This window comes from Hakea prostrata, chromosome 8 (genome assembly GCF_041222555.1).
Source record: "Hakea prostrata isolate BN-2017 chromosome 8, UWA_Hpros_2, whole genome shotgun sequence".
Classification (NCBI taxonomy): domain Eukaryota; kingdom Viridiplantae; phylum Streptophyta; class Magnoliopsida; order Proteales; family Proteaceae; genus Hakea; species Hakea prostrata.
The window spans coordinates 47,409,038-47,433,623 of record NC_142607.1 but is presented as its reverse complement, the minus strand read 5'-3'; the positions used below and the strand labels follow the sequence as shown (position 1 = coordinate 47,433,623).

The 24,586-nt window shown below is 38.0% G+C and overlaps 1 protein-coding gene across 1 annotated transcript in view; it reads right to left on the bottom strand.

Annotated features, from left to right (window-relative positions):
• Positions 1 to 6,376: 6,376 nt before the first annotated feature.
• Positions 6,377 to 24,586, bottom strand: part of LOC149008268 (PHD finger protein ALFIN-LIKE 1-like) — a 28,987-nt gene continuing 10,777 nt past the window's right edge. Inside the window, exons 4-5 of the mRNA XM_089166094.1 lie at positions 6,962 to 7,091; positions 6,377 to 6,876 (exon numbers count right to left, since the gene is read on the bottom strand). Coding sequence (XP_089022220.1) covers positions 6,622 to 6,876; positions 6,962 to 7,091 — 385 coding nt within the window. The 3' untranslated portion in view covers positions 6,377 to 6,621. The remainder of the gene's footprint in view (positions 6,877 to 6,961; positions 7,092 to 24,586) is intronic.

Sequence of the window (24,586 nt, the reverse complement as noted above, 5' to 3'; positions counted from 1 at the left end):
CAAGTATGACTAACTGAATGGATAGGTCAATGGAAATTTTTTCATGGGAATGACAAGAAGAAAGGACAGAAGCTAGATTGTTTAGCTTCCTTCACACTGTGGCACATCTGGTTTGGCTCGAATTGACAAAAATTTTGGCAAGGGCAGTGCTAATCCATATTATGTTATTGTGAAAGCAAATCGGTTCGTTCAGGAATTTATGGATGGTACTGCAATGAAGAGAGATAGCAAACACAGTACACACTAGCAACATAGAGCAACAACTTGGAGTCCTCCACAAAACGGTTTCTTTAAGGTGAACACTGACGCAGCCATGAATAGAAGCAATGATAAATCGGGCCTTGGAATTGCTACAAGAGATGAGAAAGGTACTCCCCTACTGGTGAAATCAATTCCTCTTCAGTTTGCAGAAATCTTTGATGGTGAAGCCTTGGTTGTAAGAGAAGGGATCAAATATGCTTTTGAGTTGGGACTAAATCAGGTAGTTATAGAATCTGATAATTTGGAGCTGGTGTCAGTCCTCAAAGTACCTTCCAAGCCGGCCCCCTTGACTTCTCAAACGGTGGTCTCAGATATTCAGCTCCTTGCAGCCAATTTCTATTTGTGTTTTTTCTCTTTTGTTCCTAGAGAGGCCCAATGTAATGGCCGACAGTCTAGCAAAGGTGGCCCTGTCTGTTCTAGAAAAGACATGTTGGCCTATTACCACTCCGTGGTTGGACGATCATTTTTGTGTCCCCACGTGTTTTTCCTCTGCCTGAATGGATTAGTTTCATACCAAAAAAAAAAAGACTCTAGATAGGAAGAGTGATCTCTTGGAATTGATCCATAGTGACTTAAGTGACTATAAGTCATATGAGTCAAAGGGATAATTATGTTATCACTTTCATAGATGATTATTCTAGATATACCATAGTATATTTGCTCAAATCAAAGGATGAGGCCAGAAAGGCATTTATATCTTACAAAATGGAAGTTGAAAATCAATTTGGCAAGAAGATTAAAAGACTTAGAACCGATAGAGAGAGTGAGTATTTTAATCTTGATAATTTTGTGAGAAAATAGAATTATCCATGAAACGACCGCTCTGTACCAACTTAAATCAAATGGGATAGCGGAAATGAAAAATAGATCTCTTAAATAGATGATGAACTCTATGTTGTTACTTAATATTTTGCATAAAACAAGTTAAAATTAGAGATATAATATTATGATCCATGATTTCTCTATCATGTATATAAATGTAATTAGACTTAATTTGTCATGCACATTAATGATAATAAAAGGGTAATCAGGGATAATGACAAGGCTAATCAAAGAGAGAGATAGCACCAATCAAGGATAATGTTACAAATAGGGCCAATCTGTCTTGGCCCAGTGCAATTTGGGACAATCACTTGACCATCAGGATTCAAGGTTTAACAATAATTTTAGGCCCTAAGTCAAGGTCAGGGTGGGATGGCTTAGCTAAGAGAATATATTCAAGTCTGAGATTGGTTATGAAAAGCTCGACCTAACCCATCTCTATTGTAATGAAGAGAGGAGATCAATAGGTGTCAAAAACTTGTAAATATGGTTTGTTGATAACAACTTCTCAACTCCGGTGAATAATACATACAATTTTAGAGAGTCCTGGTTTTTGTCTTTCTCAAGAATTTTTTTAATTACTCTTTTGAATTGATCTCTTTCTACTACAAAGCAAGTTTTGGGTTGAAAAATTTTTCTACCCTTTCTCTGCTTAAGATAGATTAAGAGATTCCCATGCTAATAGAGAAAAAACAAAGACCAATAATTTTATGGTTTCCCTAAAATTAACAATGCAAGTTGTTGTACATAGAAGAAACAATGTTTATTTTAATTCTATGGGACCACCCTTAAAATCAACCCATGGGAGGAAGAATCTTTTAAAAGTTTTTTACACGGCACCCACTATTATTGGGGTAAAACTAGTTTTCACCCACTACCATGACCTAAATAATATGGCATTCACTTTCAAAATTATAAGCTACCCCACAATTAGGATTTTCTGTTAAGTGGGTTGTAATTCATGTTTACTTGTTGTCTATGGGTGCAGGATAGAGCGAACTGAACGTATAAAGAGACCCAAATTTAAATATGTTGCGTCGAATTCTTCAGAGACTCAAAACCTAAGGTAAGGTGTTTTTGTGGTTGTGGTTGCAAGTTTTGATTTAATGTTTGAGAAGAAAAGATTCGAATCAAATTAAATCTCAATTTTTTAATTTCCTTCTATCCCATGAGTAATTTCCTATCACCTTCTCCAAAGTTTCCTAATACCTTCTCCAAAAACTCCTCTTTAAAAAAAGGTAAATAAATGAATGAATAAAAAATGTGTCACTCTCATCTTTTTGTTTTTTACTGTTCATTTTAATGTATAAATGATACCAAACCTTAAAACCTCTTCGGGAAGAGAAAAAAGTGTTGTATCCTTTGAATAGATGATGCATAGGTGATGGGAAATTTCTTTTTTCTTGGTTGGAAATTTCTTTTTTCTTGGTTAAGTCGGGGCAGGGTTGAGGAAGTAGGAGTTGGATTGGTGCTAAGAAGTTGAACTATGGTGGTATAGATTTGTATGTTTAATTGAGAGATGGCTAGAAGAATAGAAATGGGGAAGGACAGTTCTGGCCTTAAGATCTTAGTTCTGAGAGCGAGTTAGGGGCAAAATATTCAAGTCCTAAATCAGGGCCAGAAGAGGACTTTAAATTGTTGTTTCTCTCAACTCAACATTGTTTTCTGGCTCTGATCCCATGGACAAAAAGTCAATTTGCAAGAGATTGAGAAATGAATCACTGTCCAAAATGTAACATTGTTTTAGGGTTAATGCTAACTACATTTATATTTATCTTCTAGGTTCAAACGATTGGTATTTTATATCAAATTCGTTAAGGCCAGGATAATAATCAGGCCGATCAGGAATAAAAATAAAGCTAATCAAAGACAGAGATAGCATCAATTAGGGATAGGGTTAAGAATAGGGTCAATGTCTAGTCATAGTGCAATTAAGGACAATCACTCGACCATCAGGATTCAGGGTCTAACAATAATTTTAGGCCCTTAGTCAAGGTCAAGGTAGGATGGCTTAGCTAAGAGTACGTATTCAGTCTAAGATTGGTTATGAAAAGTTCTACCTAACCCATCTCTATTGTGATGAAGAGAGGAGAAATATGGGTGTCAAAAACTTGCGAACATGGATGTACATAAACAACTTATTCTTATAGAAGAAAATAAACATTCAAAGAAAGAGCCTAAAAAAACTCATATTTAATCTCTATCTCTATCAAAGGATATAATCAATCAAATTCCACCAAAATAAAAATTTAAAGCAATCAATCAAATTTTGAATTTTAGTTTGTGATGGCAGGGAGTTTGATTATAGTAGTCCAAATTGTGTGGTTAGCAACATCTTAGTCATCTCTTACCCAATAATAAAAATAAAAGTATCTTAGTCATCAAAATAATCTTTCCATTTGTTGTGTGCAGTGTGCACAAATAATGAATTTGAAACAATTATGGATATTCGACTACAGTGGGGGTAGATGCTATTATTACTATTCAAAGGTTTGAAGTGACTGGTTGAATGATCAGTTTCAAAATATTGAAATGAAGGAAATGAATCATATCATCACTAATTTCACGTGGACTGTCTATTTTTAATTTGAATTTTCGAAATATTTTGCAAAAAATAAATTAAAATTAGAGTTATAATATCACGATCCATGGTATCTCTTTCACGTATATAAATGTAATGAGAATTAATTTATCATGTATGTTAATGAAAATTCGAAAGAAAAAAAATAAAAAAAGAAAGAAAGAATAGACCAATCCATTTATCACCTAATTAGAACATGCGAGCAGATGAGAAGAACTCAGCTCACCTGATCTACAAAGTCTACAAAGTACTCCTTCATTCAACCTGCCATGTGGTATATATTTGCTGTCTTCATGTGAAGTCACAGATAAGGATAACCCAACTGAGTGAGCTTCTATAACAGAAAGACAAGCTCCTTGACTAAATTTACCCACTTTGATTATTTTTTTTTTTCCTTGAACATGACATGCCATAAAAATCCTAGTTGCGGATTTCAAGGGATTTTCTGTCTGAAGATTTGGATTGGAAAAACAAACATATAAAAACTTCCTCATGTTTATCTATGTAAATTAATTTAATAGTTAAACAGAAACCTACTTTGAGATGTTAGGATATGAATCATATGTACATAAAATATTTCCCAAAAGAAAAACAATGGTTAAACTATAAATAGGTGGTGTATCACTAGTAAATGTTGTTAATGGTGGGAGTAAGATTTCATTACAAGTTTAATGGGAGATCTATGGTTTTCAGAGTAAAAGTTTTCTTCTTCTTCTTTTATCTTTTTGTCGAGATTGATAATTTCGTTGACTTCCTGACTAGAAAGACGATTTCTTTATCGGATAAGAAAATGATTGGCCTATTTCTACATCTTAGATTTTTCAAATTTTGTAACTTGAATTTTAAGACTCTTGATGCGATGATAGAGACAGAAGATCTGACCATATAATAGCTGAAGATGTCTCTTCTATGATGATGGGCTCTGGATGTCAAAGTTAGAACTACATTTAGAATATTCATTGTGCTGGTGTGGAGCTATTTCCTCTCCCAAATTTTATTCTAAACCCAAAAATGATCATCTAATGTGTTGTATGATTTGGGTTTAATGTTACATCAAACAGTTGTATATGATCTTACAAGGGTTGTGATCAAACGATTTAAACTAACCTCTTTCAAAAAATGTTTATTGGTTTATGCTTGTTGGCTTGGATTGAAGACTCAGTTTATGCCTCTTTAGTTCAAACTTTATTCTAGAAGAACAATTATTACCTTCACATCTAATCCGATTCAGCTTTTACTTCATTGGAGACAGTGTTGAGAAACTTTGCCGACAGCACTGAAAATCACAAGATGCGTTCTTGATTTCCATCACGTGGAAAAAATGGGCTTAAGAAAAATGAAGAACAGCAAGGAACACTTCTCTCTTTTTTTGGTGAAAGTGTCTCGTGCCAGTATAAATATCAGAACACTTCACTATCAAATCAATTAAAGAAAAGGAAGAAATTGAAAAGATTGTGAACTGTTTGTGTACAAACAATAATTTATATGTGTGACTCACCATCCAATAGTGAAGCCTCTTTTCTCCTCTTTTTCTTCCCAGTGGCACTTTGATTGATACCTGGGAACCACTTTTCCTTGTGGTCTTGGATGAATTACCTGCTCAGATTGGCAGATTCATGACTACTACACAGGTGGGTTTTGACACCATTTTGGTTGACAAATGGGACCTTCAAGTTTTCAGGGTGACTGGAGCTATGACCTCACACTCCACCACCATTGTCCAATATCTCAAAAACAGTTCCAAATGTTCTTTTTTATATATATTTTAATGAGTTGACTAGAAAAGTGAGAATAAGAAGTACTTAGCATATTTGCATGTGTGAACACAGTCAGCCTCACTGTTGTCTCTGCAACTGAAAAGCCATGGATATGTAGTGCTAGATTCTTTCTTTCTTTTTTGATGCTTTCAATTTTAACTTTCCTGGGTTGGGGTCCTTTTCTTCCACAGGGTCTAGGATTTATGATTAACTTCCTTGCTCATTGCTAGCATTTCTTATTGTCTTATTATCAATATTAATTTGGCTTGATGAATACATAACTCACCAATCAATACTTCCTTGAAGAACAATACCCTGTGACACGGACGGAAAGTGCAGGAATTTGTCCCAATCAACTTTTGTCTCCCTGTGCCCTTCACTGCTCTACTTACTTTGGCGATTACACTTGGAAGATCCAAAATGGGGAACACCAGGATGAATTTATTAGTGTCTAATCATACTCCCCAGCACAGATCACACCACCATATTTCTCATTACCCTCAAAAACCATGAATGAAATAACAAATTTTGAAAATGAACTCTAGTAGCCTCTATCTGTGGTCAAGTTGAACCAAAATACCAATTGAAGCAACCCCTTTTTCATCACAACCCACACCCACGAGTCCCTGAAATCTGAAAGCTTCTCTTGGATGGCAAAGATTTGCAGCACCAGCAACGCTGGTATCAATTTTCAGCTGGTTTCCTCCCAACAGAAATGTTGGTTCCACTGCTATCATCACCAATCTCTGATGGTAAAAATTGAGGATGATGAGCCAACAGATGATAAGTTCGTAGGAGAGTTTACATGGAAAGGCCTGTCTGCAGTTTGAGCCTTTCAAACCCAATCAAAAGTTCAAATACAGACGCCAGTAATGCAGTAATGGAAACAACACAGCTTTTTCCAACGAAATGTCGATGAGAAATCAAAGCGCGAGTCAGCACCCCCGCGTAAAATCACAACAGAGACAAATTTCTTTGATTGCATGCACATATATATATATCACAAAGATTTAACAGAAAAAAAATTTGACAAAAAAGAAAAACAAATGAAAGGACAATATGACATTCAAACCCCCTTTAAACTCTCGGTTCAAATGAAAATTATCACAGCACCCAGAGTTATCTAATTGTCACAGATCCTGCTGCTATTGCTACAAAGTCAGCCACCAAAACAATGTTAACCCTGATCAGCTTAAGTGACTAAAACTGTCTGCCCCTCTTAAAGCTGCAAGAAGGACACTTGTACTGCTTTATGTTCTCTGCCTTTGCAGGGGTTACCTTCACACATTTTCCATGGAACCACTTCTCACAAATATCACAGCCAATCCAGAACTCATCAGCATTGTAGTTGCCACCACAACTCCCACAAAGGGTGTCACTGTGCTCATCTTCGTCTTCTCCATATCCCTCAGCAGGTGGTTTGGAACTGCTCTTCATCTGTCCATCGCTTGATCTCTGACAAAGACAAGAAAATAGTTTCAGAATAAAAATTACGAATACTGAGGGATTGCAAAATTACAATCCAGTTATCTTGTCTCACTTTTGTGTTACTACTGCTGAGTCTAGATTTGCTTCCACTATCCACACTGGGCTTTTCTTTCACGGGCTTCCTTTCAGTCACAATTTCAAAGATGGTGGGATTCTCATTGATCAAACTAAACAAGCGTTTCCTGCCAAGTGAACGCTACAATGAGATTCAAAGGATGTACCAGTCCTGAAAGACTTGTTTGCAGCAAAAAGCATCCAAAAAACCAAAAGAAGCACAAATATGTATCGTGTGTCAAATATGCACAAAATTACCCTTTTTGCCAACTTTGCATTACACAACGAACATCAAGAGACCAGGTCAATTATAAACATTTGTCATTGAAAAACTATTACAAATAGCAAAGAGAAATTAAGGAACTGAATTCATGCACACTCATAGACAGCTGGTTCAAATTCTGAAGCAATCAGCAACTATAAGGAAGCCATTGCAGGGTTGGTGCCCTGCACCCTTACTTTCATGGGTTGGAAATACGGAAGCCAATCCATAGATTTGTTAACCCTACCAAATCCAATCCATAGTTATCAAGGCAACATGGCTTAGAGCCTTCCTAAGCAACATGGCAATTAGGCAGCCACAAGGTGTTGCATTGTCGAACAGAGTGTTCTGGTGTACATTTTCTAAGTAGACGATTTTATGTGGAACAAATAGCATACCAAAAACCTATATAATTCTACTATAAGCTAAATAGGAAAATAGAAAAAGAGGAAAAGGAAAAGAAATAAGAACAAATTGAAGAAAAGGGGGGAAAAAAAGGAAAAGAGAGGGGGGAAGGCCGAGAGTACCTGTCGGCTGCTATCATGAGATATGGAGAGTTGGAGAAGAAGAGTTGCTCGTCACTGCTATCATGAGGTTTGAAGAAGATCTGCTGCTTTCGTCAGATTTATAGAAGATCATTTTTGCAGATGATTCTTCTAATATTCTTGCAGAGTTGAAGAAGACTTGCAGGGAGAAAATGAGTTAAGTTGCAGGGAGAAGGACGACTTGCTGGCTGCTGCAATTGTAATTTTCGGAGAAGAGGACCCACTGGGATTTGGAGAAGACCACTTTGCAGGAGCTTTGGAGAATAAAACTACACCTCACAATCGTGGACTTGAGGTCAACCAGATTGACTATGGTTACCATAGAGAAGAAGTCGACTTTAGTGATAAGACTCAGTTTGGTGTTTTCCACCTTTCACGATTAGGTTTTATTCTTTTTTATTTTAATTTGTTTTTTACCCTTTAATCTCTTAGCGATCCCATGCTTCTTGTTGCATGGCATTGTTACATATACAACCATAATATATGGTTTTATGGAATAAATTTGATTGTTTAGAAAACCAAAAAGAGAAATCTAGATAAATTTCAACAAGCGACAGCCTGGCCCATAAGGTGTCCATATGGTGCATAGAGCATCACCTTGGCATTACCTAGAAAATTAAGCTTGGGTATTTTTGCATGTACAAAGGTGGCCCATTACCTAGGAGCCCAGAAAAACCTCGGTGATACCTTGATAACAGAGATCCGACCATTATTTTAATCAAGGAAAAGTGATGAAATCAATGTTAAGACTGCTTGCATTCATCATGGTTTCATCCCCACATGAATATCCAAGTTGTCATGATTTTAAATAGATCATAAAAAGGTAAGGACCATGTACTGCCTTCTTTCTCCCATCTGCTTTTGTTTCTCTCTCCTGCATTTCTGCTTTTCTTTTTCTTTCCTCGCATTTGAAAACTCCTGTGAGTCTCTCTTCCCTTTATATAGTCCTCTACCCTCCCTTTTCCTCTTCTTATTTCCTATTTTTTTCTTTTTCTTTTTACTTCTTTTGTCTTTTTCTTTTCTTTTTTCTTTCCTTAATTTGTCTCCAACTCGCCCTTCTCAGTCAACCCTCTGCCTCTCCTTCATCCTTAGAGTTATGGGTTCTTATCTCTTCTCTAACTACATGATTTATTTTTGTTAGAATATATGCTCAGAGGTAAATTAGAAAAGGAATAAAGCTCTTGGGATTAGCGCCTTGCGCTAAATCCCTTGAGCAACTTGGATGTCTTTAAGAGTCCTTATTGGACTCTAGTTCTTAGTCTTGGGTTGAGTTGTATTCTTTTGTTTTTCTATAAATAAAACCCTCGTTCTAGAGCTCCCCACAACTTGAGTGAGGACTCCCCCCAGTAACATGGTATCAGAGCTGCAGTATTAGGTTCCTTCAATTCCTTATGCTAAAGCCTGTGTTCCTTCTAGTTGTTCAAACCCTAGTACCCAATTTCTAACTTTGTTTCTGATACTAGTTTTACTTCCATTTTTTGTATTTGTTTATCTACTATTGAGAATCACCTTCTTCCGAAGTCTGTTTCTGAGTAGTTCTAGGTGGACTCTTGACTGTGAATGAGGAGTTGACTGCCTTACATGGGAATTACACTTGGGAACTAGTTCCCCTACCCTTCAGAAAAACTGCCATTGATGTTGCTTGGTGTTTGCAGTTGAAGTCAATCTTGATGGTATTCTAGCAATCTAGCTCAGTTAAAGGCTAGACTCGTGGCAAAAGGGTATGCTCAGGTACATGGTGTGGACTGTCTAGATACCTTTTCTACTATGGTGAAGCTCACGTCTATCCAGACTCAGATTCATTAGCTACTATTTATTATTGCCCTGTTTCAGCTAGATGTGAAGAATGTTTTCCTCAAGGGTTCTCTCCTGAGGAAGTCTATATGGAGCAACCTCCTCAGTTTGCTACTCAAGGGGAGAATGGTTTAGTCTGTAGCCGGAGGAAGTCACTATATGGGCTGAAACAGTCACCACATGCATGGTTTAGTCAGTTTACCTCTGCTTGTTACAGATTTTTTTAGTTTGATCCACTGTGAGTGATCACTCTGTTTTTCTCCCATTCTAGTATTGGAATATGCTTCATGTTCTGTGAGTGGACAATATATCATTACTAGAGATGACTCAGCCAGTATACATTGGAGACTCATTTGGAAAAACAATTTCAGATCGAAGACTTGGGAAGACTCACTGTTTCTCGTGTGAGTAGAGCTTATTGGTTATCTTTGTGTGAGGTTTGGGCAAGCCTTGGCTGGCAGCATTTGCTGTAGGGGAGACTCATTGTGAGTTATTCTTGCAATTCAGATTTTCCTAGTAGTCGACTAGCGGGTAATTACCAATTGGTATCAGAGTATGTTTCGATTCGAGGAGAGGAAGATGGAGACCGGAATATCTATGTTTTCCAGTATAGTGTGTGAATGCATGCCTCATGGAAACTACAATTTTTTGTGGGGTAAATGAGGTTGATTATGATTATTAATTGGGTGTGGCTCTCCAACACCTAGAAGGGGATGCATTAGCATGGGTCTATTAGAGAAAATGGCCAGTGGTCAATTGGGCAAGCTTCAAAGAGGCATTTCAACATGATTTCAATGATGGGAAGACGACTCAAGTGGAAGTGGAATTGAAGCAGTGGAGTGAACTAATCGTTGCAAAAGAAGATCTCCCAAAACGGGAGGACAAAAAGCAACAACTCGAGACGATGGAGAAACTTGGGTAAGTAAAACCAAAACAAGAGGCTGGAGAAAATGAATTGGGAAAAATAGTAGGTAGGGGTGCTGAACAAATCCCAGTTCAATGGGAGGCAAAGCGGAAGCTTGCACAGGAGGAGAAGGTAGCTGTAGAAATGATAGAACAAGAGAGTGAGAGAAAACAAGAAGAGAACAGATCAAAGAGCACGACTGAAGGTTATTGGGCAACGAAAAGAAATTTTTGGCACCAATGGTCTAGTGTGTATGGAGACACGAAAATGGCAAACTTGGAAATCGAAACTCAATTTGGGTTTAAGGGAAGATGCATTCTTGGTATAGGGTGGAGATCAGCTGGGCGGCGCAACCACTGGCATAACCCCTGTAGGTGACGCGGTGGAGAGAACAAGGGGAAACAGTGGTCAGTTGCTACACCAGAAGTGGAAGAACCATGTGGTCACATAGGGAAGATTACAGAGGGTCTCTAGGACTTGCTCTTCCCATGACCCAATGTCGTAGCTAAAGGGAAGGCGATTACTCTAGGCACAGCAGCAAGATTTAAGGGAGTCACTAGGGTTTTACTTGCAGCATTGATGCCCACAGGAGAAGTAAAGGACAAGAAGACCTGGTTCAACCAGTCATCAACTGAACCCTTGACTTTGGGCCGATCGATTGAATTGGCCCAGTATTTTAAGACAAGTAATTGGGCCATAAGGAGACCAATTCACTCAAAAGATCAAAGACCTAATTACTCGGGTTATGAGCTGAACAATCACAAGTCATGGGCCCTTGAAATGAAATGATTTTAGGTTCAGCCCAGGTGGTGGGATAGGAAACAAGCAGTCAGCCAAGAATCCAAGCGGCCCCCATGGAATGCAAAATAAGTCGGGCATTTAAGGTAATTCATTTACCTCTTACCTTCAAACTATTGACCGGATCTGCGCACCAAAGGAAGCAACAGCGGAGTCTCCTTGAAACAAGGGTTCAACGATATCTTTGGAGGGTCAAGGAGTCCAACCCAACTCTCTCACACGACCTTGAATCTAATTGAGGAGATTTGCAAGCGCCAACAGAGGCACAGTCAACAGCAATTTCATTTAGGAGGGCAACTTGATTGGGAGAGCAAGGTTTAAAGTATCGGTATCGAGAGACGTATCATCCTGTATTGAGTATTGTATCACTCTGGCTAACGTATTTTAACGTAGTTCAATAGAGACGTATCAAGATGTATTGTATCGCTTGGTTCAAATATGGATACGTATCGGCTAGTATCGTGGGATACTTTAAACCTTGGGGGAGAGACAATGTTCGGCATTGAACCAATGGTCTCCTACCAGTGTCATTCGACACATTAGGACAATCAAGTTTCGAATTCCATTTCCCGCCATTTTCAAACCCATCTTCCAAGATAGTGAATTTTTTGGAATTGCAGAGGTACAGATATGAATGACTTGACAAGTGGATAATAGTCAAGGCCAAATTCAAGATTAGTCTAATGGACGCAATGGGTGGATGAGGTCTTTCACTACAACGAAACTGCTTTGTTGTTCTTATCGGTCAAGGACTGCTGAGGCTTCAAATATTCCTTGGTTTGCAGAGTCCAAAAACGCTTCACACTCATTTGGAGATCTGCATCTTGGTGATTTACATTTTAAACAATTCAACAAAATATATCGAAGACAAAAAAACAGGAGAACAAATGCCTACTGGGTAGCTTTAGCTAATGTACAAGGAAGAAAATTTGTTTTTGTGGACTCTAAATTGACATGGTAGTGCAGTAAGCATGTGAAGACCAAGTTTGAGATCTTCCCTCACCTTAAGGACAAGGTGAAATTCAAGGGGGCAGGAATGTTAGGACTCTAGGAGGATGCCACATGGAAGAGAGAGAGGGACTTGGGTAATAAATAGGGGGAAGGTATGAGTAGAGTATATCAATTATTTTTGTGTGAGGTTTGGGCATCATTTGCTGTAGGGGGCAACTGGCACCATCAAAACCAGGTTTATTTTTAGTTTCTTCTCGTAATTCATATTTCCCAGGTATTTGATTAGGCATGTTCTTATCACTTCCCTTTGAGATTGAAACATGTGAGAGACTTCCAAAATTTTGCTTCTCAAGCTTGGCTCCCACCCCACCCCCCCCTCTTTTCTTCTCTTCCAAGCTCATGGCAGAAATTAAATTGGAACAACAAGCAAAAAGACAGTAGAAGAATTAAAGCAAGATTAGACAAATATACGGTGAATAATCTTTTGATAAACCATAGTGGTATCAACGGTTCGGGTTGGACCGGTTTTGGGCTGGGCCTAACGGTTTTGGGCTGAAAAACACTCAGCCCAAACACGGTCCATTAATAAAATAACGGTTTCATGCCGGTGCAGTTTGCGTTCGGGCTGCCTAACAGTTTGGGCTAACGGTTTAGAATTTGGTTTACTAACGATTTGGGTTCGGGTTTACTAGCGGTATGTTTTGAGTACCTTGTTGATGTGTGGAATTTATCAAGAGCATGTGAACACATATAAGCATTAAGTTCTCTCCAAGTCTCTTGTGTTGGGTGTTCAAAACCAAAAACTTTTTTTCTACAAAGAAGTAAAAATTATAGAACTAATATACAAAAGAAAGTTGGCATCTTGCTGAATTTTAATGGATTGTCTCTGCTTATTCTCCTCCCCCTTCTTGACACTCGTACAAATAGATTAAAATAAAGCATTAAAAGATTTTCAAATTATAATACACTTGAATATTTACTAAGCCCATCTTCCAAATGGCAAAGGCTTCGACAGGGTTGTTGTTTGCATATTCCAAAGCAAAACAATTAAAGAAAACAAACGGATACTTGGGGGTTTTCTTGTCTTTTACATTTAAATTAAATTTATTTTATTTATTTATAACGGGTTGGTTAGGGTTTGGGCTGGTTTCGGGCCAAACGGTTCGGACTAGCGGGCCACACACGGGCTGGCCCTACCCAACCTGAACTAGTGCGGGCTATGATAGGTCGGTTCGGTCCGGTTTTAATGGTTCGGGTTAGGTTTTGACACCCTTAATAAACCACTTCCCCGAATCACATGTACATCACTTAATCAATACAACCTCTGATCATGATGCCTTTCGTTGGCACAGAGAAGACCCAACAAGATTTAAAGAAGGCTTTCATATTTGAAGCCTTTTGGTTCCAAGGGCCCACCTTTCATGAGTTTGTTAAAGGATCTTGGTCTTCAATACCCTCGAGTTTTGATTCCCATTCACCTATCACTAACTTGCAAAGCTTGCAATCCTCTCTTAGTTCTTGGAACAAATCTGTGGTGGGCAATCTTCATTCCAAGGAAAAGGTGCAGTTGTCCTTAAGGAAACATTATAAGATGCCAACTCTTAGGAGAGGCCAATATTGGGATTTGAAAGAGTGCAGGTTCTTCATTGATTACAGATTTATTTTGAATAAAAAAGAGACTATGGCTTCAAATCTCAAGAGCAAATTGGGCCTTCGGAGGCAATATTTAAAATCTCGGTGAAACATGGTACATTGTATAATGTTTTGGTGGGTTTTAGGTGGTTTTTTGGTCTGATTTGTTGTGCACAGCCTAATTTGCGGTCAATAAATACAAAGGCAATGTTATTTTCTTATTAAAACCTAACTGGTTTTCTTGATACACATACCCGGTTGTATGTGGGCGAAACTAGATTAGGTATTTTCACAAATCTAGACATGGATATACAAGAAAACATTGAAGCTTGCATCAAAACGCAAGAACAAAGACTGAGAAGTAGTCAAATCTCAATTATAATCTAAATATTACAAATTAAAATTTATATTTTACAACCCCTAGAAATTTTCAAAATTTCACCAAAATTTCCAAGATTTTGCTGTCCAGACACAGAAGACACCAAAATTTCTGCGAAAGTTTAATTGAATCTCATTTCAGAACATGTTTTGTCTCACCAAGGCATCCAGATAGCCGTGATTTTGCCTAAATCTTGCAAGATTTTGAACCATGTCCAGAGGTGATAGAAACACGCATTTCTTTCATCTCACCATGGTGGGAGATCTCGCTCTCGAGCGAGATCTCGCCACTCCAAAATAGAGAGATATCAACCAAGATGGCGAGATCTTGGTCGAGATCTACCAAAATTTTGGCGTAATCTCAGTAACCCATCTCGGTGGGTTTTAGGGCCCCGGTTAGGCTGAAATTTGGTATTTAGTCTATTTAAGGCCTTTTGAACACATTGGTGGCCTCAGAGTTGTGAGAAAATAACCCTAACTACGTCTTCTAAGTCAACCCTATGTGTAAAACCGAAATGTAAAGATATCAAGTAATTCATGTTATCAACTATAAAGTATTAAATACATTACACATCAAACTATCAAAGAACTTAAATGGCTTCAAAATTTTACAACCATAAGAAGTTTTAGACTTTTAGTAAGTCATAAATCATAATCCATAAGTTCACAATCATAAGAGTATGTGAGTAATAAGATTACAAGACAGCAAGAGTATCACTCAGCATTCTGCATCAACTGATTCTGAACGGTGACCACGTATGACTCCCAAGTCAACTCATCACTATAGTATGTCACATATAGGTTTAAATGTCACATTAAATTGGTTTCTATGAAAGTTAGATCAAAGCTTGTGGATCAACATATATTTACACTAAACTCACACACCCATTGTAGAATATTTTATTTGAAAAAATTCAAATTTGGGGGAAAATCTTACCTTTGTTGTAGATCTAGTTGAAATAGGCTTGAATGATGATAATTTGATGTTGTAGATGTCTTAAAGATGTTTAGAAGTTGAATCCCCAACAAATTCCGACAAAAAATAAAGTTTTTGGCAATTTTTGATGGTTGAAGCGAGATCTCGGCGAGATATGGCGAGATGTGGCGAGATCTCCCATCTCACAGATCTCGCCTCTCCTCTCGTCTCGCTATGTCAAAATAGCGAGAAATCTCGCGAGATCTCCCACCATGCATCTCACAACCTTGAAGAGGAAGGCCAAAAATAAGATCAAGGTGCACTAATTGTGAACAAGTTGCAAAAGCCTTCTCGGAGCATTACAAATCAGTTTATAAATCTTCAAACACTTCTCTACTTGATTCTTACTTTAACCCGAGGATTAAGGAGGAGGACATGGTACAACTAAATGCACCAGTCTGATGAGGAGATCAAGAATCGGTGTCAATGGCCTCAAATCCCTAGGCCCAGATGGCTTTTCTGGGCTCTTCTATCAATCCTGATAGGACATCCTCTATAAAGAAGTCTGACTCTTTGTCAAGACATTTTTCGCTTCAGGAACCTTCTATAAGCCAATCAATCATACATTCATGGCACTCATACGAATAGTGGATGTCCCTAGCTCAATGACTGCAGACCAATCAATTTGTGAAGTTTGTTACAAAGTTATTTCCAAGATAATGGCTAATAGATTCAAGCACTAGCGTCATATCCTTTAATCCAAATGGGTTCATAAAAGGAAGACACATACAACACAACATTTTGATTAGGCATGAAATGATGCACAAGATCAAGCAACATAGGAAGGGAAAGAAAGGGCATATGACTGTGAAGCTTGATATAAGTAAGGCCTATGACAGACTGCAATGGGATTTTATTGAACCAGCCCTCGAGGCCTATGGTTTTCCAAATCAGTAGATTATGTTATATATTACAACCCCTCAGCTTGCCATCCCCTTGAATGGATCCCCTTCAGAGTATTTCAAACCATTCAAAGGGATTTGATAGGGAAACCCTTCTCCTATATTTTAGTCCTCTATACTAAGGTACTGTCTTCCCATCTGGAACTGGCAAAATCAAATAAGAAATTAAAAGGAATCACGATATCAAGAAGAGGGGAAAGCCTTATCCACTTGGCATTTGCTGATGACTTGATCTATTTGGCCAAGCTACAAGAAAAGAGGCAGCTATCTTCGAAGAAACAATACAATCCTAATGTTCTTTTTTAGGTCAACAACTTAATGTCCAGAAAATAGATCTCACTACAACTCAAGCATATCCTCTTCCTTAAATAAAGAGCTCTCATCCCATTTTCAAATAAACCACCACAACTAAACTTGATATTTACTTAGGCATTTCACTCGTTGGTGGTAAGCTGAAGAACAGCATCATGACTTCCTTATTTAAAGGGTCAACAGCAGATTGCAAGGATGGAGGGCAAAATGTCTCATTTTGTCTTGTTTCAAATTAACAGTTGTGGTTTTGAAAGAGTTTGATGCCTCTTTCAAGAAATTTCTTTTGGTCCAAAGTAGAGGGATCATCAATCCACACCATCTCTTGGAGTAAGATTTACCAATCCAAATGGAGTGATTGGGGGTCCAAATTTAAAGCCAATGGAAACCATGAACCAGGCCCTATTGACAAAAAAGGCATGACTTACTTCAGCCAAGCCTATCCTTGTGGGGTAGGATAATGAAAGCAAATGCTTCACAAAAGAGAATTTTCTTGAAGCCCAGGCTAGTCAAGCTCTTCAGGGGGATGGAAATCTATGATTTATGCTAGGTATTTGTGATTCAAACAAGTAGGTAATGGAAGATCTATCAATCCTTGGAAGGACAAATGGGTCTCTTGACTTCAACAACTACAAGCACCTTTTTGTCCCCTCCCCCGCCCCCATCCTGGCTTCATCACTCATGATCAGACCTGGAATCAGAATTTGGTAAATGAATGGTGGCATCTGGATCTTGCTCAAAACTTTTTGAACATCCCAGAGTCTCATCATTCAAGAGAGGACAGGTTTGTATGGTCTGGTACTGCCTCGGGGGAGTACTCTGTGACTTTAGCTTACAGGCTTTCTTTGAAAGCTACAATGGTAATGAGGACCTATTCTGGTTGAGCCTGTGGCATTTGCCTCTAGCCCCAAAGACACTAAACTTCCTCTGGAAGCTGTTGCATAAAAGATTAACTACAGGTGGCCTCCTTTTAAAGAAAGGTTGTAAGATTCCAGCTGGTTGTGTTATTTGTAAACAACCTGACAATAATCCAGATCATGTGTTTCTCTCTTGCTCGATTAGTAGAGCAGCTCGTGGTTTGTTTACCTCATTGGGATGGACAGCAACTATAAACATACAGCAGCAAGTTAGGCAACCTGTCGCATCTTTTAAATCCAAGTATCAGGAAGAACACATTCTTTTGCATCTGAATAAGTCATGGGCATTGTGGACCAATACAACTGAATGTATCCATGGGAAAGAAACTAGATCCCCAAGATATTTGTTAAAGTTTGCCATACAGCTCAAGAGGATTATAGCAAACCATGCTCAACCTCTACCGAAGGAAAAGAAGACTCACGTATCAAACGGAAAGCACCAGAACCAGGTTGGATAAAGATCACTGTAGATGGCTCTTCATTGACAAGTTCCAATTCAGCAGGCTATGGAAGAATTGGAAGAGATCACATTGGTAAGATGTCCTTTGTTTTCTTTTCCCCCCAGCTAAAGCTTGTGGAACTCAGAATGCATTAATGGCTGAAATTCTGGCTGTTAGAAAATCTCTCATGTGGGCATCCCATCTTCATATCAAATGGAAAGAACCGTAATCAGGTTGGATAATTCAGAAGACTTTGGAAGAATTGGAAGAGATCACACTGGTCAGATGTCCTGTTTTGCTAAAGCTTGTGGAACTCAGAATGCATTAATGGCTGAAGCTCTGGCTGTGAGATTGTCTCATCTTCATATGACAGAGACCATTGTTGAAGGGGACAACTTAAATGTCATACAGCTCATAAATCAAAAATAGAAGAACCCATTGCAAGACGTCAATTTTAGATACCCCCCCCCCCTCCTTATTGTTGGCCAACTCTAGTAGACAATTCAGGTTGTACTCTCACTGAGGTTTCAAGTTCAAGTAAATTTCTGTTTTACTTCATAAAAAAAAATAATTGAGGGATTCTCAAATGTTGACTGATCTGGTGCAGCGATTGATAGAAGATTCTACTACAGGCTATTGCAACCTGGTCGGAGGGGATCTTGTGTCCAGGAAGAATAACACACTGGCAATGATTACTTAAACTGGTGCAAAGTCAGAGTTCAAGCTATGGCACTCGTCAACTGTGAACTGATGTAATTTAGGTATTTCATTGGGGAGCCTGGCTTTGATCATGTCACCTGTCTCTATGGTGTGATAATTAGGCTGCTATTCACAGTGTCAAGCCCTACTTTACATGGTGCCGAAAACATGTTGAAGTGATTGTCACTTTGTTCACAAGAAGCTCAACAAGGTTGATCTCCACTTGCCATGTTTGTAGCAGAGAATAGCTGACTGACTTATTTACAAAATCTTTAGAGGTTGAGAGAGTGGGTTATATTTGTAACAAACTGAGAATGTTTGATGTTTATTCTCCAGCTTGAGGGGAAGTGCCAAAATATATGCTGAGGAGTAAAATAGGAACAGAGTAAGGCTCTGGGGATTACTGCATTGCTAAATCCTTAGAGCGGGTTGGATGTCTTTTAAGAGTCCTTATTGGTAGATCTGCCAATGGATAACCAAAATCTGCCTTTGACTTTGCATTCATATTCATTAAACTATTAAAGGGTGTCCAAATTTGGAATTTTTCTTACTTGAAAATATCCATATCCTTTTGATAAGCAACTGGAATCGAATTTGGATAATTGCTTATCGGATCATACAATATCCTGTTAAAATTATATCCAATTAAAGTAAAATATTCTTATATATATATATATATATGGCATCTCACCAGGTGACATTTTGACACTCACGTCTGAATCAGTTTACCATAATAATAGGTTGAACTCACCCTAAACCCCATCAATTATCCGAAGCCAATTGGCCAAATTATCGAAAACCCATTAGATTAAACATTATTTTTTTCTAAAAGGCTCATAACCAGATTTGGAAACCAGTAATCAGCAACAGGAAATCAGAAATCAGGAATCAAAAAATGACAATTGGCAATCAGTAATCGAATAGTTTATCAGATTGGATAATTCTTGGATACCAATAAAGTTCCGGATTCAAATGTGGGGATACCTTCTGTAAATTTCCATCGGCTATTGAATCGAGTTCAAATAGCAGTGCTGCTTACTGGATTTGAATATGGATAGCTGTGTATCCAAGTACAAGCATGGAACAAAGTGTCGGCAATATATCGACCTCTCGCCTGGGGGGCGACACGACATATACCAAATGTCGGCCGATATATCACGAAAAGTCGATTTTTCAGCGATATATCGCCAAATTCACCATATTTAATAGAATTTTATTCGGTTTTTCACCGATTTTTCATTCAATTTTTGCCGAAGTGACGTAAGACCTTTACAGGCTCCAGGGGTGCAGCCCCCACACCCCCGCCGGGGTGGCCTCCTCAGACCCCCGCCAGCTCACCGGGGAGCGGGACCCCGTGTCTATCGGCAACAGAATGTGAAGCATGAGTCATACTCAACATAATTGTATAATGAATTGTAGACTTTAATACTTCTCTTCACCAGTTGTGTATTTGTGTTCTCTTTACATGTTTACATTAGTTTATACGAGTTTTCCAAACTTCCAATTTTGCCCACATATAACCTGGAATGTGCCAATTAGAAACTTTAGATTAAGTGATGTTTTAGGCCAAAATAATGCTCCCATTGTGTTTATTGGCCTCAAATTAGGCTACACAACAAAATTCAAGCCAAAACGACTCTAAATACCCCCGAAACCAAAGGTCGAATTTCCATCGACACCCCTCGAACATGTCGTCATGTCGGTGGTGTCACCAGTCACCAACAAGGCTACACTGTCCGATATTCCGGACCATGAGTACAAGTCTACTTAATGGACTCTAGTTCTTAGTATTTAAGTTTGAGTTGATGTGATCACAAGGACCCCCACCCCCATAATTGGGTCCCAAAATCATGGAACAAAATTCGATCGATATGGTCGATATATCGATCGAAATGTCTGCAAAAATTGAAATCGAAACGAAATGTAGGTGTAGGAACAAAATGTATCCATATCGTTTCGTATCGACCGATACCATATCGGGCCGAAATGACACATGCGTAAGTTATAAAATATCCAAATCGAGCTCATTTTCGACCTACCAACGCTACTTCAACTTATCGAGCGATATTGCCCTGGAGATTTCGACCTCCTTTTGAAATTTTTGTTGATTTCTCTTGCTTTCATCCCCTTCTACACCTAATTTCTAGTATTCCATTTCCTTCAAACACTTGATTTGCTCCTCCATTTGTGCATTTTCTCAAATCTTGCAAGGTGAGTAACCAATTTCCTCATTTTTTTATTTTTGTTTCATTTGTGCCTTAAATCATGTTAGATTGCTTCCAAATTTATGTATGTTTACTTTAGAGTGTTGATCTTGAATTTGTAGTGTCAAAATTATTTTTTTATTCTTCCTACTATTTTTTTATTTTGCTGTTATTAAAAATTATTTACTAAATTATGTATATTGCTAAAATGTATATGAATAGTACATGTATAAGCTTCAAATGAATGTATGTGAGAGTTGAGACACCATATTGTTGTGATGGTGTTGAATTAATTTTTTTTCTGTTAATTATGCAATTTTACTAATTTGATATATATTTAAATTAATAAAAAATATATTTAAATATTAAAAAAAAAACTAATTAATTTCTGTTTTAAATTTTAAAAATAGCGGAGTATTAGTGGAAGCATGTATGCAATTTTTGGAGCATGTTGTGGATATTTTTAAGATAGTTTGTGTGTATTTTATATATTTTAAAATTATTTATATATTAATAAAATACTTATATAGTTATACATATATTTTTTTATATTTAAAAATAGGAGGTTATTATTAGAAGCATGTATGTCATTTTTTGAGCATATTGTGGAGCTTTTCAAGATACTTAGTGTGTGTTTCTACTTTCTTGTTGTATCAGACACTCTTTTAAATATGTCAGACATAGCTTGGGAACATGGGAGGCCACTGACAGCTGATAGGAGGAAGAGCGAGTGTAATTATTGTAAGAAACAAATAGGAGGAGGTGGGGCCACTAGATTGAAGTTGCATCTAGCTGGTGGCAACAGGGATGTAACAGGGTGCCCAAAGGTGCCCGTAGAGGTCAAGAGGGCAATGGCCTCATACATAGTGGTGGAAAGCAAAAGAGGAAAGAGAAGAGAACACAGAGGGATGAGTTCGAGGATGCCTGCTTAGATGACCTTCCAGATCCTGAGGATTATGGTAGGGATGAGCCAGGAGAGAGTGACCCTGATCCAAAGGCCGATCAGCTGAGGAAGGCGATGATGATGAGTAGGGAGCAACAAAGGATTGATGACATGAGGAGGCAACAGAGGGGTCTGGGTTGTGGGTCCTCTAGAGAGCCAGTAGGTATGGCAGGCACAGGTGGCTCCCAAGTCCCTATGAAGAGGTCTCAGAGTGTGAGGCAAGAGGCTCCTATCCCACGGGCCCATACAAAGGTTCGAGCTTCGACAGCACATCCTACAGATCCGGATCTTGAGATTCTTCGCAATGATCCGGCCCTATTTAGGAGGCCTGAGCAAAAGCATAGGAAGTTGAAGCACTTATGGGGAAGTGTGAAGGAAAAAGTGGGGATGGCTTTCTCCAAATGGGCTTATTACCATAGTATTCCAACACATACAGCCCAGGGGCCCTATTATAGAGATATGATTGAGGAGATAGGCAAGGCTGGGAGTGTTGTACAAGGCCCCACTCCATATGAGATATATAATGTATATTTGCCTAAGCATAAAGAGGACTTAAATGAGTACATTAAGGGATTAAAGCCCATGTGGAATCATTATGGAGTGACTGTGATGGCTGATGGTTGGATTGGTCCCACTAGACAGTCCATCATCAATTTCATGTTGAATTGTGATGGGAGGACAGTGTTCCTCAAGTCAGTAGATGCATCCGGTGAGAAGAATGATGCAAAACACATTTACAAATTATTGAAGCAAGTGGTGAAGGAGGTTGGAGTGGAAAATGTGGTTCAAATTGTGACTGATAATGGCTCCAACTACAAGAAAGCTGGGTTGAAGATGCAGAACTCTAGGTATTTAAACATATAGTATTAATTTTCATTTGTAAATACATATGTTTACATTACACATATACATGTACACTTTATAACTTTGTATTGATGACTTAATGCCTTGATGGATGGACAAATATAGGCTCTTTTGGACTCCTTGTGCTGCTCATTGCATTGACTTAATGTTGAACGACATTGGAAAGGTCAAGCTTGTGAAGAAGACCGTGGAGCAAGCTCGACATGTTAGCACCTTCATATATAACCACACCTATGCATTAAGGATGATGAGGGACAAGTGTCAGGGTGAGTTAGTGAAGCCAGGCATAACCAGATTTGCTACTAATTGGATAGCACTGCAAAGCTTTGAGAGTAGGAAAACTGGCCTTAGGAGTATGTTTGCATTAGAGGAGTGGTTTAACTGGGAGGGTTCTTCATTAGTGGAAGGAAGGAGAGCACAGTTGACCATACTCGATGAGACTTTCTAGCACAATGTGAGGATAGTGGTGAAGATGCTTGAGCCTGTGGTGAATGTGTTGGGGATGGTAGATCAGCAAAAAAACCTACTCTAGCAGACATATTTGCTGCAATAGAGAGGATGAAGTAGCAAGTTGCTCAGGTCCACCCAAGGAAGAAAATTCAACCGAAACAGGAATTTCAACCTTGTAAAAGGCCGAAATTTCGATGTTTCGGTCAAAATTTCAATCGAAATTGGATACTTTTTCTGAAAATTGGAACTTCAATTTCGGGCCTCATATGGACTCAAAATGATTTGGATTCTTGTATATTACCTATTTCAAGCATAATAAACACAATGGAACTAGTATTTTGTAAAAAACAAAACTATTGAAAATTTATCATTCAAGTATACTAACAAATGACTGGTTCCGACAAGTGCAAACTGTACATGCATAGAATCAACAACATACATGAATTGTTTGGTAGAATGGTTACATATACAACAAGTCAACAAAATAAAATGACCGACTATATCAAGTGATGGTGTCTCAAATATATTAAGCTAAAGCCTATATATCATTTATACATAAAATAAATATACATAATTTTAGAAAATAATTATTAAAAAAAATGAAAAAATGGTAGCAAATAATAAAAAGATAAATTTAACAAAACACAATTATAGATCATAGTCCTAGGCTAAACATATATTAATTTCAAGGCAATACAAGATCATTTAAGGCATGAACAAAACAAAAATAAAAAAAGGGGAAGTTTGGAACTGTTGGGTGTGGCTCATGCTTCATATTCTATTGTTGCTGGAGTTTCCTTTGTAGCTGTTGTGGCTTAGGAGGTATTTGGAGGTAAAAAAATGAGCAAAAGTGGTGTTTGAAGGCAAAGGAATAGTGAAAATTAGGTGAAAAAGGGATAGAAATCAACAAAAGCTAAGGAAAAACAAGTTGGAATGCTGATATGTTGAAATTTTGGTCGAAATGGTCGAAATTTCGGTCGATACGAAACGATATGGATACATTTCGTGCCTACTACTACATTTCGTTTCGATTTGGATTTTTGCAGGCATTTCGGTCGAAATTTCGACCATTACGATCGAATTTTCTTCCATGGGTCCACCCACGCGGCAACAAGAAAGTCCTTCAAATCATCAACATTAGATGGGAGTCTATGTTGCAGCATTCACTGCATAAGGCTGGTGGGTTGTTAAGTCTAGTATTTAATTTAATTTTCATCATGTTATCACACTATTAAGCATTAATTATTCCCCTTTTCTAACATACTCTTTCTTACACAGAATACTATTTAAATCCCAAGTACCATTACAAGGACAATCTTGGGATGAGGCAAGATTTGATGGATGTTGTCCCAACTGTAGTGTAGTGGAGAAGTTCGAACCGGATTCAACTAAACAAGCACTCATCCTTATGGAGGTGAGATAGTGATTTGAATCATTTGATATTCACAATTCATAGTTTTATACTAAGTCATTAACCTAGTAACTAGTTATTGTTTTTTCTCTTTATATATTAGATAAAGGCTTTTAGGGATGCCACTGGGAGCTTCAGTCGTGCTGTGGCCGTAGCGAGCCGGAAAACCGCCCCTGCAAGTAAGTTCATTCATTTATTTCATTATACATTTAATTATTATATTCTATCTTTAATTTAGTTATTT